The 15395-nt window shown below is 39.0% G+C and overlaps 1 protein-coding gene across 2 annotated transcripts in view; it reads left to right on the top strand.

Annotated features, from left to right (window-relative positions):
* Nucleotides 1-15395, top strand: part of LOC307153605 (F-box/LRR-repeat protein 7) — a 57697-nt gene that overhangs the window by 12802 nt on the left and 29500 nt on the right. The window contains exon 2 of one of the 2 annotated variants that reach the window (XM_079863174.1): nucleotides 4930-5019. The exons of the other annotated variant lie outside the window; for it this stretch is intronic. Coding sequence (XP_079719300.1) covers nucleotides 4930-5019 — 90 coding nt within the window. The remainder of the gene's footprint in view (nucleotides 1-4929; nucleotides 5020-15395) is intronic. 2 annotated transcript variants of the gene reach the window in all.

Here is a 15395-nt window from a genome sequence, read left to right as displayed (position 1 = left end):
ACGTCATTACACTTTTTCTATGTCATTACACTATTTCAACGTCAATACGCTATTTCTACGTCATTACGCTATTTCTACGTCATTACGCTATTTCTAAGTCATTACGCTATTTCTACGTCATTACGCTATTTCCAAGTCATTACGCTATTTCTACGTCATTACACTATTTCTACGTCATTACGCTATTTCTACGTCATTACGCTATTTCAACATTATTACGCTATTTCAACATTATTAAGCTATTTCTACGTCATTACGCTATTTCTACCACATTACGCTATTTCTACGTCATTACGCAATTTCAATGTCATTACGCTATTTCTACATCATTACGCTATTTCAACATCATCATGCTATTTCTACGTCATTACGCTATTTCTAAGTCATTACACTATTTCTACGTCATTACGCTATTTCCAAGTCATTACGCTATTTCTACGTCATTACGCTATTTCAACGTCAATACGCTATTTCTACGTCATTACGCTATTTCAACGTCATTACACTATTTCTACGTCATTACGCTATTTCTACGTCATTACGCTATTTCAACATTATTAAGCTATTTCTACGTCATTACGCTATTTCAACGTCATTACACTATTTCTACGTCATTACGCTATTTCTACGTCATTACGCTATTTCAACGTCATTACGCTATTTCTACGTCATTACACTATTTCTACGTCATTACGCTATTTCCAAGTCATTACGCTATTTGTACGTCATTACACTATTTATACGTCATTACGCTATTTCAACGTCATTACACTATTTCTACGTCATTACGCTATTTCTACGTCATTACGCTATTTCAACATTATTAAGCTATTTCTACGTCATTACGCTATTTCAACGTCATTACACTATTTCTACGTCATTACGCTATTTCTACGTCATTACGCTATTTCAACGTCATTACGCTATTTCTACGTCATTACGCTATTTCTAAGTCATTACACTATTTCTACGTCATTACGCTATTTCTACGTCATTACGCTATTTCAACGTCAATACGCTATTTCTACGTCATTACGCTATTTCAACGTCATTACACTATTTCTACGTCATTACGCTATTTCTACGTCATTACGCTATTTCAACATTATTAAGCTATTTCTACGTCATTACGCTATTTCTAAGTCATTACGCTATTTCTAAGTCATTACGCTATTTCTACGTCATTACGCTATTTCCAAGTCATTACGCTATTTCTACGTCATTACGCTATTTCAACGTCATTACACTATTTCTACGTCATTACGCTATTTCTACGTCATTACGCTATTTCAACATTATTACGCTATTTCAACATTATTAAGCTATTTCTACGTCATTACGCTATTTCTACCACATTACGCTATTTCTACGTCATTACGCAATTTCAATGTCATTACGCTATTTCTACGTCATTACACTATTTCAACATCATCATGCTATTTCTACGTCATTACGCTATTTCTAAGTCATTACACTATTTCTACGTCATTACGCTATTTCCAAGTCATTACGCTATTTCTACGTCATTACGCTATTTCAACGTCAATACGCTATTTCTACGTCATTACGCTATTTCAACGTCATTACACTATTTCTACGTCATTACGCTATTTCTACGTCATTACGCTATTTCAACATTATTAAGCTATTTCTACGTCATTACGCTATTTCTACGTCATTACGCTATTTCAACGTCATTACGCTATTTCTACGTCATTACGCTATTTCAACGTCATTACGCTATTTCTACGTCATTACACTATTTCTACGTCATTACGCTATTTCCAAGTCATTACGCTATTTGTACGTCATTACGCTATTTCAACGTCAATACGCTATTTCTACGTCATTACGCTATTTCAACGTCATTACACTATTTCTACGTCATTACGCTATTTCTACGTCATTACGCTATTTCAACATTATTAAGCTATTTCTACGTCATTACGCTATTTCTACGTCATTACGCTATTTCAACGTCATTACAATATTTCTACGTCATTACGCTATTTCTACGTCATTACGCTATTTCTACGTCATTACGCTATTTCCAAGTCATTACGCTATTTCTACGTCATTACGCTATTTCAACGTCAATACGCTATTTCTACGTCATTACGCTATTTCAACGTCATTACACTATTTATACGTCATTACGCTATTTCTACGTCATTACCAGAGGCGGACAGAGTACACAGCTTTATTACTTGAGTAAAAGTACAGATACCCCTTGCTAAATTTTACTCAAGTACAAGTAAAAGTACTACAGTCAGATGTCTACTCAAGTAAAAGTACTAAAGTACTTGTTTTTAAAAGTACTTGAGTACCAAGAGTACAAGAGTACATTTTCTAAATATTGCATTACTACTGCCATAGTGCTTACATTTATGTACAGAAACGTCCTACATGGAGTTATGAAAAATGTTAATGTTAATACTAGGGGTGGAACGGTACACAGAAGTCACGGTTCGGTTCATACCTCAGTTCAGACATCACGGTTCGGTACGAGTTCGGTACAATGGAGGGAAAAGCAAAACAAAAATGCAGAAGGCAATTTTTTTTTTATTGTGCATGTCTCAGGCTGTACCACCTAGTGTCATACAGTCTCTCCCCTGAGCTAGCTGCAACAGCCTGCCCTGAAGTGTGTAAAGTAAGATGTAAACAAAATAAGACAATCAGCTATAAAACTGAAAATAAAGCATCTCTTATTTATGTGCGGACGCACGAGCGCGAGGGTGCGCGCAGCAAAAATGTCGTCATTGTGGTGTGGGCGGTCATGCGCGTTGGGTGTGCAAGGCCACATTTTGCTTGGCGGTGTGCAGTGCACGGCTTTTAGCGCACGGCTCCGCATATGATCCGAAGACGCACGACTTCGAGCCGAATCTGGCCGAGCATGTACATCTCACAGCACCGGCACCCAGTTCTTGCGTCTAAATTAGTTGCTTACATTAACAAAATGAGCCTACAATAGCAGACATCAGCCCTTTAAATAAAAATAAATGGCCATGTTTTATAAAAAGGTTCACAAAACTAAATAAAAATGTTTAGAAATTATGTAAGATAACGTTAATTTAGTTGTAGGTTACGTTCTCATATCCATTTTTTTTTTTCTAATGTCACAAGGAATAATCTGGTTTACTGCTTTACACGATTATTTTGCTGTGTGGTTTTGGTGTACTAAAGTGTTGTTTTACTAAAATAAACATTCACGAGTGTAGCCTACCTTACTTCAAACCACTGATTCCTGATGGTTTAGAGGACAATTACACCCTGTCGCACCCTGTCGTTTCAAAGAATATACACCGGCGAGCGCTAAGTATAAATGCCTCGTCCATTTGGGGAGGCGCGCGCACGGTCAGCGGAGGCTCGCGCTGCGGAGGCAGGCGAAAGTATAAACCATAGACAGTATAAGAAGGTATAAACAAACCTAGCTTAAGGCGGGGCTACAGATTAGGTGTCCCTAAAGAACCCGCGTATCTAACAGTAGTTCCGCATTACATTAATTAATTTGCACGCGAGTTTTATTTATTTTTATACCGTATTCTCTGTGTAAATTCATGTAGCCTACCGAACCGTGACGCCCGTACCGATTCGGTTCAATACGAATACATGTACCGTTCCACCCCTAGTTAATACCTTGGAGAATGTAAAGAAATTGAAAGTAAAATCAAGTCATTTTCATCTTTTTACCATGCTGCTTTATTTAACATTTTCACTTGCCCACAAGGCAATAGCACAATGGCAACGCTCTGACAAACCTCTGCTAGAGTTTTAATGGATTTTTGCACCCACATTTGAACCCGACTGTGTTAAACACACCGCATACTCAAGAACATCAACGCAAATGCTCAGCTTACATTAATGTGTAATATCAGAAAAGAAAATTCAGCTAACAATTGTGTGTACATGTGAGTTTCTCTTTTTTTCATCAATCAAATCACAGGGTTCCAGACTGCGACCAAATATGCGACCATTTTATTGAGAATGTGCGAGTTCAAATTGTATGTGGTCGCATTTGTGCGAGTGCATGGTCATGTACTACTCAGTTAAATTCACGCATGAATTTTCCTGCATTGAACTTGTTTTAGCGCTCGCCAAAGTGAATTTTTGTCCCGCCAAAGTCTTATTTGATCGGTGAGTAAAGTAGATGAACTGCCGCTTGTGACAGGGCGCATGTTTAACTGAAAGAACGAGCAGAGAGAGAGAGAGAGAGAGAGCCGGTCGCGCGCGCAGACACACTCGGTCTCTCTCGCGCACTGTCGCTCGCTTTTTCTTTTTTCCTTTTTTTTTTATTTATTATTTTTTTAGAAGAAGTAACGGGTACTCACGGTTATGGATAGAAATGTAGCGGAGTAAAGAGTACAATATTTGCCTCTCAAATGTACTTGAGTAAAGTCATGAGTACTCCCCAAAAATGATACTCGAGTAAAGTACAGATCCCTCAAAATTGTACTTAAGTACTGTACTCAAGTAAATGTACTCCGTTACTGTCCGGCTCTGGTCATTACGCTATTTCAACATTATTAAGCTATTTCTACGTCATTACGCTATTTCTACGTCATTACGCTATTTCTACCTCATTACGCAATTTCAATGTCATTACGCTATTTCTACATCATTACGCTATTTCAACATCATCATGCTATTTCTACGTCATTACGCTTTATCTACGTCATTACGCTATTTCTACGTCATTACACATGCGCAGTCCTTTCAGTTTACGTTTTCAATCCGTTCAAGTGTTTACATGTTCTCTCGATCGGATTAAAAAAGGAATAAACCACCCCTTTCAATCCGATGGAAATTTCCTTTGGATCGAGCTCAGTCGGATAGATTAAGGCGTTTACATGAAGGCTTTTCAGTCCGAACGGATTATTTGGTTACATGTAAACGTAGCCAATGTTGTGTCCTTCTTTCCTTGTGTCCCAGGGAAGGGAAGCTCCAGTCTCTCCTCCGATGTGAGCTCCGGCACGGATCATACACCCACCAAAACTCCCAAGAATGTGGCTACCAGTGAAGGTAAACCATCTGGTCTTCATTATGAGCCAAAACGCCTGCTTAACTCCCATTGGCTCTTCCTTTTTGCCCTCTCTCCCTCTTTATGAAATGCTTAACAATTTGGAGCAAACTTATGTGCTTGTAGGATAACCTGGAGATTGAAAACAAACTCATAACTAACAGTGAGACCGCAGTGTGTGTGGCTGTTTTACTTAGACAGGGTTTATACAGATACTGTAAAATCAAATTCCTGGACTTTCAAGCACTACTACTTTTTTTTTTCTCTTTTTTTTTTCAAGGACTGCAATCAGAGATCTCACTTAACAAACAAAAAAGGCACTCTAAAAAAGGTAAATAGATAAATAAAAATAAACTAATAAAACAAAATGTTATGCAAATAAAGTGCAGCACATGCAATGACTGTGATAACTTTAAACATTGAAATGATATTATGACAAAGATATTGCTTTCCTTATTCAAACTGATTTTTTCTCTCATGAAAATATGATTGACTTGAAGAATAAAAAATGTATCATATACTTGAACATTTATATGTGTAATATCACGCTCATAGCCATGCAAAACGCCTCTAAATCTATATCAGATGGACTGCAGCTTTAATTTTGTGTGAAAAGATTGTTTTATCAATAGAAATTGTAAATAAATATCCCATATATTGTCTTTCAATAATTCAAGCACTTTTCAAGTATTCTTCATAAAAATGGCTGTTTTCAAGGGTTATCCAGGACTTAAATTTCAAAGCACTTCAAGTACTGTAAGCACTTGTACGTTCTCAGGAAAGCATCATCTAGATGTTTTGACATTACAGTGGTGTGGACATTCCCCATTGCATCCCCACACTGCACTGTAAAAACAGCTAATAAAAAAAGACAGTAAATCTGGTAATCCCTGTGTGAGTTTCTCTTGGCTCATGCATCATAGATTTTAATATACTACAATCTGCGCTGATCCAGGACAGACATATTCCACGTATTAGATTACTCTATATTAGAGATGTTTTGTAACAAGATACTATCACTTACAACGTCCATTCTGGCAAACCATTTATTATATTTATCAGTGCATGTTTAAACAAACTTTTTCATTTATTGGTTTCATGGCCTTTTTGGTTTCATTACCGTAAATCTTGTCTTGGAAAAGCTTGTAAATATTTTTACTGTGTTTTTGGCGAGGGATCTGCCGTGTGCTGAGGACTGAGTTAAACCATCACCTCGTCGCCAACCACATGCATATGTTTACAAAATGATTATGCAACGCTTTAGACCAAGAATGTGAACACAGATGCTTCTTGCTACTCGAGCTTGATCTTACATCATTGCACTACAAAATGTGTCAGAGCCTGATCGATAATGCAATGAAAAATACATGAGGTGTTTTTATGACTATAGATAACATGTTCAGAGTTGAAGCCCTCTTGTGGTGAAAGACAAGCTTTTAATGTAGTTTATGTGTCTATGTGGTGTTTTTAATACGCTTTAAGACAAACCATGTGTAAATTCATAAGTCGACAGCATTGCTGAGTATTTCCTCCTTAAAACTGCAGTGAACCAAAGACAGTCTCAAAACCACGCTTTGAAATCGCTGGTGTTTCTGACGTCACAAACTACCTTGTAACCAATCAGATCAACGTGTGATCGTCAACCAGTGGATCTCTGAGCTGAGTGAGTGAGTGGAGGCGGGGCTCATTTGCATATTCATAGAACCGCACATACTAAATGAGACAAGGGTTTCGAGTTACATTCACGCTAATTTTTTTCAAGGAAAAAACTTTTAAATATGTAATTTTTTAAGGGATACAAATATTGACTCTAAAATGTTGATTTGTCAAACTTTTAACATGTTTATTGTTAAAGATAGTTAAATTGTCTTCATGTAGCTTGTTAAAGTTAGTTATTCTGTTAGCATGTTTATAGCTAAACTTAGTTTAACTGTTGACATGCTATGGCTAAAGATAGTTCAACTGGCAACACGTTTATAGTCAAAGTTGACGTCAACAGTGTTTATAGGTAGTTAGCGGTAGTCAGATTAACTAAAAATAGCGATCTTAATAATAACATGTGGCACAGTGTTTTAATGGCACAATTATCTCTATCGCCCTCTTGAGGAATGGAGGCTTCTTACAGGTTTTTGCAATACATCAGAGAATGTCTAATAAGGGGAGAACTTCCACTCCCAGTAAACTTCCGGCTTCTGAACTGGCTGCAGTTCCACTCTGGCTCCACATGAGGGCGCTCACAGGACGAGTGCAGGATGAATGGAGGTCTATGGCGCTATACCCCTCAAAATCCACTTTTCTCAGGATATCATTTTTTGTCTAGTAATTTGAATGTTGTATTCGAAAGGAGATGCAAAGAAATTACACATTGCTGGGTGTTCGATTTTTTAGAGTCACTAATTTGCTTTAAAAAGTCTTTTAAAATGCCAGTGACGTCATACACATCGTACGACCAGAGATACTGCTTTACGGCAATCCTTCAGTCACTTTTCAGTCATTTTTCTCCTTTTTCAATTTTTATTGATATTTAGCACTATTGAGCGGGACATTGGTTGTTGTTGTTTTTTTTAAGGTGGCAATACTATACCATATGTATCCTGTATTTCCTAACACAAGAATAACACAACAAGTACTCAAATTAAATGTATTTTCCGTGTAAATTTCACAGTACATACATAACCATAGGCAGATAAAAGTGCCAGCAACCAAAAAAAAAAGTTGCTGCGTTGAAAAAAAAAACTTGGCCGAAAAAGTCCGCCTTAACATTCTGGTCCCGCTTCGGATGCCACGATGCCATCAAGCGGTATCTCTGGTCGTAATCAGTCCTTCACTGACCAATCAGCGTTCATTAGCAGAATGCTAGCGTGTTATGGGCAACAACAACTCAACCTGTAAGAAATGGAAAGGACATAAGTACTCGTTCATTCAACTTTCGACCTATAACCCATGTTGAACTTGCAAAACCTACAATCAAATCTGAGATTTCTCAACAGCAATCGGGTGAAAGAGACACATTTAGCCGTCTAGCTCCATAGACTCCCATTCATTCTGCACTCATGGGTGATCGCCCCCAGTGGAACTCTGGTGGAACTACAACCACAATTCGGTACAATAGGACTTAATAGGGAGTGGCCAGGCTCTGCGTAGACGGGCTCTGAATACATGTTTATACTCTGTTTAGCTTATCTTTATACTGCATGTTTAAATCTGACTGTTAGAGTTGTGGTTGGGCACTGACACAGATCCCTGGAGAACTGTTTTCCCGGTTGGCACGGTTCTTGTTACACTGGTACACACCCAACTCGGGCTTCACGCCAGGAGAGTCAAGGCCAACTCCATATTGTCCCCAAAACTACGTGTGTGTGTGTGTGTGTGTGTGTGTGTGTGTGTGTGTGAAAAAGAGTGAGGCAGGTGCTAATTGAGTGTGACCTGCGATTATGGTCGTAGTATTTCTTCGTTTTCTTGGCTCAGACGGGGGGAACAATGAACATCAACAGACGTTTCACTAAGCAACGCCCAGCATTAATGAGGTGAGCATAGTGTGTGTCTAAAGCAGCCAATTTGTGTGGTTCAGTGAGGGTGGCTCAAAACATTAGGCAAATGAAAATGAGGTTAATATTAAGAGCAAGCTGTGTGAAAAACTTGGACACTCTTTCCCCCTAAATTTAACAAAGAAATAATGTGATCACATAAAAAAGTTGAAATGTTAAACACACTGTATTGGCCGTTGTAAATGACTGGATCCAGAAAGGGAGTTACGCTATGGTTGCTAAGGAACTAGCCGCTGTTTAAAGTCAACATGAAACAGCATTCGCAACCCATTCTTTTACTAGTGAAACTGGAGGTTCAAAGGGGAAAAAAGTAAAAAGATGTGTGTTAAGCAGAATACAGTTAGACCTGGAGACTTTAAAATTGTCATGAAACTGTAGTTGCGCTCGTCTTTTCTCCTCTATTGTGTCGTATATCCGAGTGAAACGCTTCTGGAACAAAAACAGATGTGGGCGGGGCTTGATTTTGTCTGTAGGAAACTGATTGGATGGTTGGGGTTTGCTATTGGCTGATCTCATGTGAGTGACAGGTTGCCCCGCCCACATCATCAGAGAAGAGGAACTTATTCTGATTCAAGATTACCAGAACAGGAATTTAACACAATAATGATGATGTGCACTGATTAATCATGTAGAATAAACACTGAAATATTCCATAAAATACAAGAATTCTCCATTTTGATTTTTTGATTTCATGGTGACTTTACCATGACTTTTGACTAGTGACGTTTATTGAAAAGGGAAGCATTTTTAGAGGTGGAGTAATTACATTTTGAGAAAAGATTATTTAGATGAATGTTAATTAACATTAAAAAAAATACATTTAATTTTTTTATATAAAGAGTTTCGATTTCTTGTTGCCTTTTTTAAACTCTTACTGCTAATAGCATAGTGAAAATGTATATCCAGCATATTTAGATTTAGATTTAGATACACAAAGACACACACACACACACACACACACGATGTAAAGACCTTGAATCCCTTTATATTTTTGCCTTCAGGGACGGATGAAATCCACTTGTGTGTGACGGCTCTTCCCACAGGATAACAAACACATGCGAGTGTGTCTGAAATGTCAGGATATTTCATATTGTCAGTCAGGAGACTGTTTGACCACAGTGATGTGTACTTTCTCCAAGTATGGACAGGCCATAAACACACACACAATGCCTGGAGGACTGACTAAGGCTTGGCATCGGGAATGTCCAATTCTGTGGGAAATCATATACAGTGTGTGTATATAGTGGAGGCAGTTCACCATACTTTTGGGTGTGGTAATTTTAGTAAAACATACGTCTTCATTAATTGAGACAGGACTTACCCTTATGGGTTTTACATACAAACATAATAAACATAAATCATATGATTGCATTATATTTAAACGGGATCCTGTGGTAGTACAGGGTCCAAAATTAACACTAACACACATACAAAGGTCAATAGCGACAAAATGGGAATACAAGTAAATAAAACGGAGTCTGTGGCCAATTAGGAAAGTAAATAACGTGGAGCAACCAACCCTAGATTTTGAGGGAACTAGATTCAGAGTTAATCACATACAAGTGCAAATGGTAATCTAATCCAAAGAGATGCAAAGAATAAATAAAAGATTCAATGTTGTGTTTGTGTGTGCATGCGTATGCGTGCGTGTGTGTGTGTGGGGGGTGGGGGGTGTGGGGTGTGGGGTGGGGGGGGGGGGTGGGTCTGCGAGTGAGTGTGTGAGAGAGAAAGAGTGTGTGAGTATGTGAATGAGTGTCTGTGTGAGAGAGAGTGTGTGTGTGTTTGTCAGTGAGTGTGTATGAGTCTATGTGTGAGAGAGTGTGTGTAAGTGTGTGAGAGTGAGTATGTGACTGAGTGTGTGTGTGTGTGTGTGTGTGTGTGTGTGTGTGTGTGTGTGTATGTATATATATATATATATATACAGTGGGGAGAACAAGTGTTTGATAGACTGCCGATTTTGCAGGTTTTCCAACTTACAAAGCATGTAGAAGTCTGTAATGTTTATCATAGGTACTCTTCAACTGTGAGTAATGGAATCTAAAACAAAAATCCAGAAAATCACATTGTATAATTTTTAAGTAATTAATTTGCATTTTATTGCATGACATACTGTAAGTGTTTGATACATCAGAAAAGCAGAACTTAATATTTGGTACAGAAACCTTTGTTTGCAATTACAGAGATCATACGTTTCCTGTAGTTCTTGACCAGGTTTGCACACACTGCAGGGATTCTGGCCCACTCCTCCATACAGACCTTCTCCAGATCCTTCAGGTTTCGGGGCTGTCGCTGGGCAATACGGACCTTCAGCTCCTCCAAAGATTTTCTATTGGGTTCAGGTCTGGAGACTGGCTAGGCCACGCCAGGACCTTGAGATGCTTCTTACGGAGCCACTCCTTGGTTATCCTGGCTGTGTGTTTCGGGTCGTTGTCATGCTGGAAGACCCAGCCACGACCCATCTTCAATGCTCTTACTGAGGGAAGGAGGTTGTTGGTCAAGATCTCGCGATACATGGCCCCATCCATCCTCCCCTCAATAAGGTGCAGTCGTCCTGTCCCCTTTGCAGAAAAGCATCCCCAAAGAATGATGTTTCCACCTCCATGCTTCACGGCTGGGATGGTGTTCTTGGGGTTGTACTCATCCTTCTTCCTCCAAACACGGCGAGTGGAGTTTAGACCAAAAAGCTCTATTTTTGTCTCATCAGTCCACATGACCTTCTCCCATTCCTCCTCTGGATCATCCAGATGGTCATTGGCAAACTTCAGACGGGCCTGGACATGCGCTGGCTTGAGCAGGGGGACCTTGCGTGCGCTGCAGGATTTTAATCCATGACGGCGTAGTGTGTTAATGGTTTTCTTTGAGACTGTGGTCCCAGCTCTCTTCAGGTCATTGACCAGGTCCTGCCGTGTAGTTCTGGGCTGATCCCTCACCTTCCTCATGATCATTGATGCCCCACGAGGTGAGATCTTGCATGGTGCCCCAGACCGAGGGAGATTGACTGTCATCTTGAACTTCTTCCATTTTCTAATAATTGCGCCAACAGTTGTTGCCTTCTCACCAAGATGCTTGCCTATTGTCCTGTATATAAATATATATATATATTTAATATGTATATGTATATATAATGTATATGTACATACACAAAAGAAAAGAGAAGAAAAACTCAACAAAAAACATTGCTATACACTTCTAATCTTCATATATCGGGTGAATTCAGGTTGATTAAGACACTTTCTGCCACTGAGATGACTGAGATGGAATGATGCAATTAAAGGTACAATATGTAAGAATTTTGCATTAAAATATCCCATAATCTCAAGGCCAGTGTTATATATTTTGTTAAGTTGATTACTTACAATATCCCAGATGTTTGCAACTATTTTTAAATCGTGAGAAAATTGCGATTTTAACCAAGGAAACGGGGCGTTAGAGCAGGGGGGAGCTGGGAGTCGCCAGTCAATGGCGTCATATCCGCGTTACCCTCGGTTTCCGCTCGTACTGCGTGGAGTCCTGGACAAATGCGGAAGTTGTAGTTGTAGCGTCTATCAAGCAACAAACGTTAGCTTGTTTCTTGCAGTCGTTATAGAATCGATTGCAGCTGGTTCTGTCGACAAAGCATGCTTAATTTGATATTTTCCAAATGTAGCATTCGGTAATAGTTATGTTTATGTAAGGGAAGTATTATTGCTTTAGGTTTGTGTTTAGTTTATTGACATTGTTTATCACGTCTGGTGTTTATGGCCATGTAAATAAATATAGCATGTGTTATACATAAAGTTTAATCAGTATTTTGGCAAATGATGTGGGTATGTTCGAATGTACTTTTACAACAATTGTTTAGAACACGTAAAACTGCGCCGCGTTATCACAACAATGAATTTGACATACAGTAACATCTATGATAACCAATTTAGTATTAAACCTTACTTTTCTTGCGGTTAATTCATTTTAATGAAATAAAAGTGTGATGAGGTTCAAGAGTCAGGTAGGAAGAAGACAGGGATCGGCGTGACTGGGACTCGTACTTTATTAAAATAAAGCAAAACAAACAAAAGTCGTGCACAACGCGCATTCACCGTGGCAACCGCGACGGCACAAAACAGTTAAAAAATGAGAGCTCGGATCCACCGGTTTTCTTTCTCTGCGTCCGATTTTCTCTTCAGTCTCTCTCTCGTTCCAGCGCGGCTTATAAGCGTCTCTCCACGCCGATCACAGCAATAACACACAGGTGTTCGTCATTTGCACTTGACCTTTGCGTCCCGCTCGTCTCTTCTCTCTCCCATTACAGACCGCGCTGAACCCACTGATCTATATAGAATGTCATAACACGCCCCCCTCGCCACAAAAAGCATGTCATTATAAAAATATAACTTGGCCTCATCCATGAACATGATTTTTCGATTCCCGTCTGACTGATTTACATCCACGGTGGAGTTTAAAACGACAGTTCCCATCATTCCACGCTCCTTCACATCGTCAGCAAGCTACGCCGTTGTTGTTGTTTGGAATGTAGCGCCCTCTAGCGGCAAAAAATTCTTGCATATTGTACCTTTAAAGAAAACACAATTTCATGCCGTTTTCTCCATTTAACACTGAACATTGACTGGTGAGGGAAAGTCTTGAACTAAAGCATAAAATGGTTTTATGCCAATAGACAACCATTCAACTGCTGAAAATGCCTCCTGCCAATCATCTTACCATCATTCATTTCATCTGGACTCATGATCCATCATTTTTGAATGTAAGGACAGATGAAGTTCCTCTCTATGGTATCGGTTGATCCAGTGCGGTGGAGGTTCGGTAGCAAACACACATTTCCAACACCTGCAGTCTTCGTCTGTTTTCCACAATCTCTGAGGCATCTGTTGTTCAGCTGGAAAAGGGAACAGTAGATAGACCACCCTCGTTCATCTAAACTTCAGGGGATATTTGAGAGTTTATTTCAAAGAACACCATGACGCTAATAAAACCTCTTTAATGCTGAAAGATAATGCTCAATGGAACATCTCAAATATCTTCCCATTATGGAAAAAAACATCTAAAAGTGGGCAATGAAAGGAACTGCTTTGCCATCTTAAAAGGGATCTCCATGTCTCCCGTTTGCAAGACAAATACAACACAGACAGATTTCTCAGCTTATGAATAGCTAAATTTAGCTCTACTTGATTATTACAAATGGCCATACAATATGAGAGAGAATTTCACGAGCTAAAGCAGTTCAAATGCTCACAGTCTCCGAAGTTCACTTCCCTTATTTGGGATGTGGTTCAAAATATACAGTATAAGTTCAGGCCCAGCCTAGAAATGGTGGTCCCTGGGTAGTTTTCTTTGGCTACCCGTGTGTGTGAGGTGTGGTTTCACTACAGATTCTTCAAGGACGAATAACAAATGATGAGGTTTATTAACCCTGTTTGTGGTTATACTTGCTCAGTTTTCTTCGGTGAGGAATTGAGCCGTGAATAATTCAACTGCTCTCACATATTTTTATCTCTTTCAAAGAGTTGCATTGAATTTTTACTTTTTATATATATATAAAAAAAAATCCTTTTAAAGAGTTTAATGTAGTGTGCAAACACTGTAAATTTTAGAATTGACATAATTTACTCAATAGTCCTAAAAGACCATTTATCAGAAATTTGACCTGTGCAATTTAATAATAATTAGGCTGTTGTTATTCCAAAAAAAAACACAAGAAGATTCTCTACTTATGAACTAACCGCGTTTCCATTACCCTTCAAATTGCGCAAATTTAAATTGCGAATTGAAAATACACCCAATGGAAACACGTCAATTTCACAAAAACTCCCATTCATCGCAAAAAAGTTTTTACGCTCGCATGAGGGGTTTTTTCAGGCAATTCGGAAAATAAATATTTCGCAAAACTGCAATGGAAACAGTTTTTGCGCATTTACAGCCCACCTGACGTAGACGACGCGGTGTGTTTGGACAGAATACGAGACAGAGTTCTTTATTAAATTCATAAAAGACAAAATAATTACAGGAATAATGGATTCTAAACCTCAAATAAATGCCACAATCAAGACCTGGAAGCAGAACTGAGGGAGAAACACCCAGAAACACCTCATATGTGCCGCTCACAGTATAAGGGTTTTTCCTTAACATTAATGCTTGGATAACACATACGTCTTCTTCGGTTAATAATAATGGCCAGTGCAGTGGCTGGGATATACATAAACTTACCAACGTCCGTCGCCATGATTTTTGGAATGACTTATCGCGAGAGGAAAAAATGACGTTTAGTTGCATAACATCGGTTAATGGAAACGCCGTCATTTCGCAATAGTTTTTTGTTGACATTTAGAAAAAGAAATTTGCAAAAGTTTTGCGCAAATCTGTAATGGAAACCCGCCTATTAAAGGTTCTCTAAGTGATGTTGGGTGACGTCACTTCTTGTTGACGTTCGAAGTATTGTCAAACAAAATGGAGGCTAGCTCGACCCTCCCTCCTCCTCATCCGCGCACTAACCCCCCAAACCCCACCCCCAAATCCTTCTTGTCGGTTATTGGCTGGAACAGTTTGTTATGTTTTGTGGTCCAGGCTGGGCCAGTTTGTTTTTCTTGCCGTTTGTGGAGCCTGGGCTGTCTACAGAGACCGCGTTTTTTTACTGTGTGTTCAGGGGACAGGCAGCTAGCGGATGGTGAGGAGATGTTTGCTGTATGTGACAAAAAATGTTTTGGCCTAAAAAACGCATGACATCGCTTAGAGCACCTTTAAAGGAGTCATAACCTGCAATTTTCACTTTTCCATGAGAATCAATGTATGTTATGATTGCCTAACGATTATACACTGGCCGGGAAGCCGATACTTAA

The sequence above is a fragment of the Squalius cephalus genome (genome assembly GCF_949319135.1).
Source record: "Squalius cephalus genome assembly, chromosome: 25".
NCBI classification, from domain to species: Eukaryota; Metazoa; Chordata; class Actinopteri; order Cypriniformes; family Leuciscidae; genus Squalius; species Squalius cephalus.
This window is presented reverse-complemented; position numbering and strand designations above follow the sequence as displayed.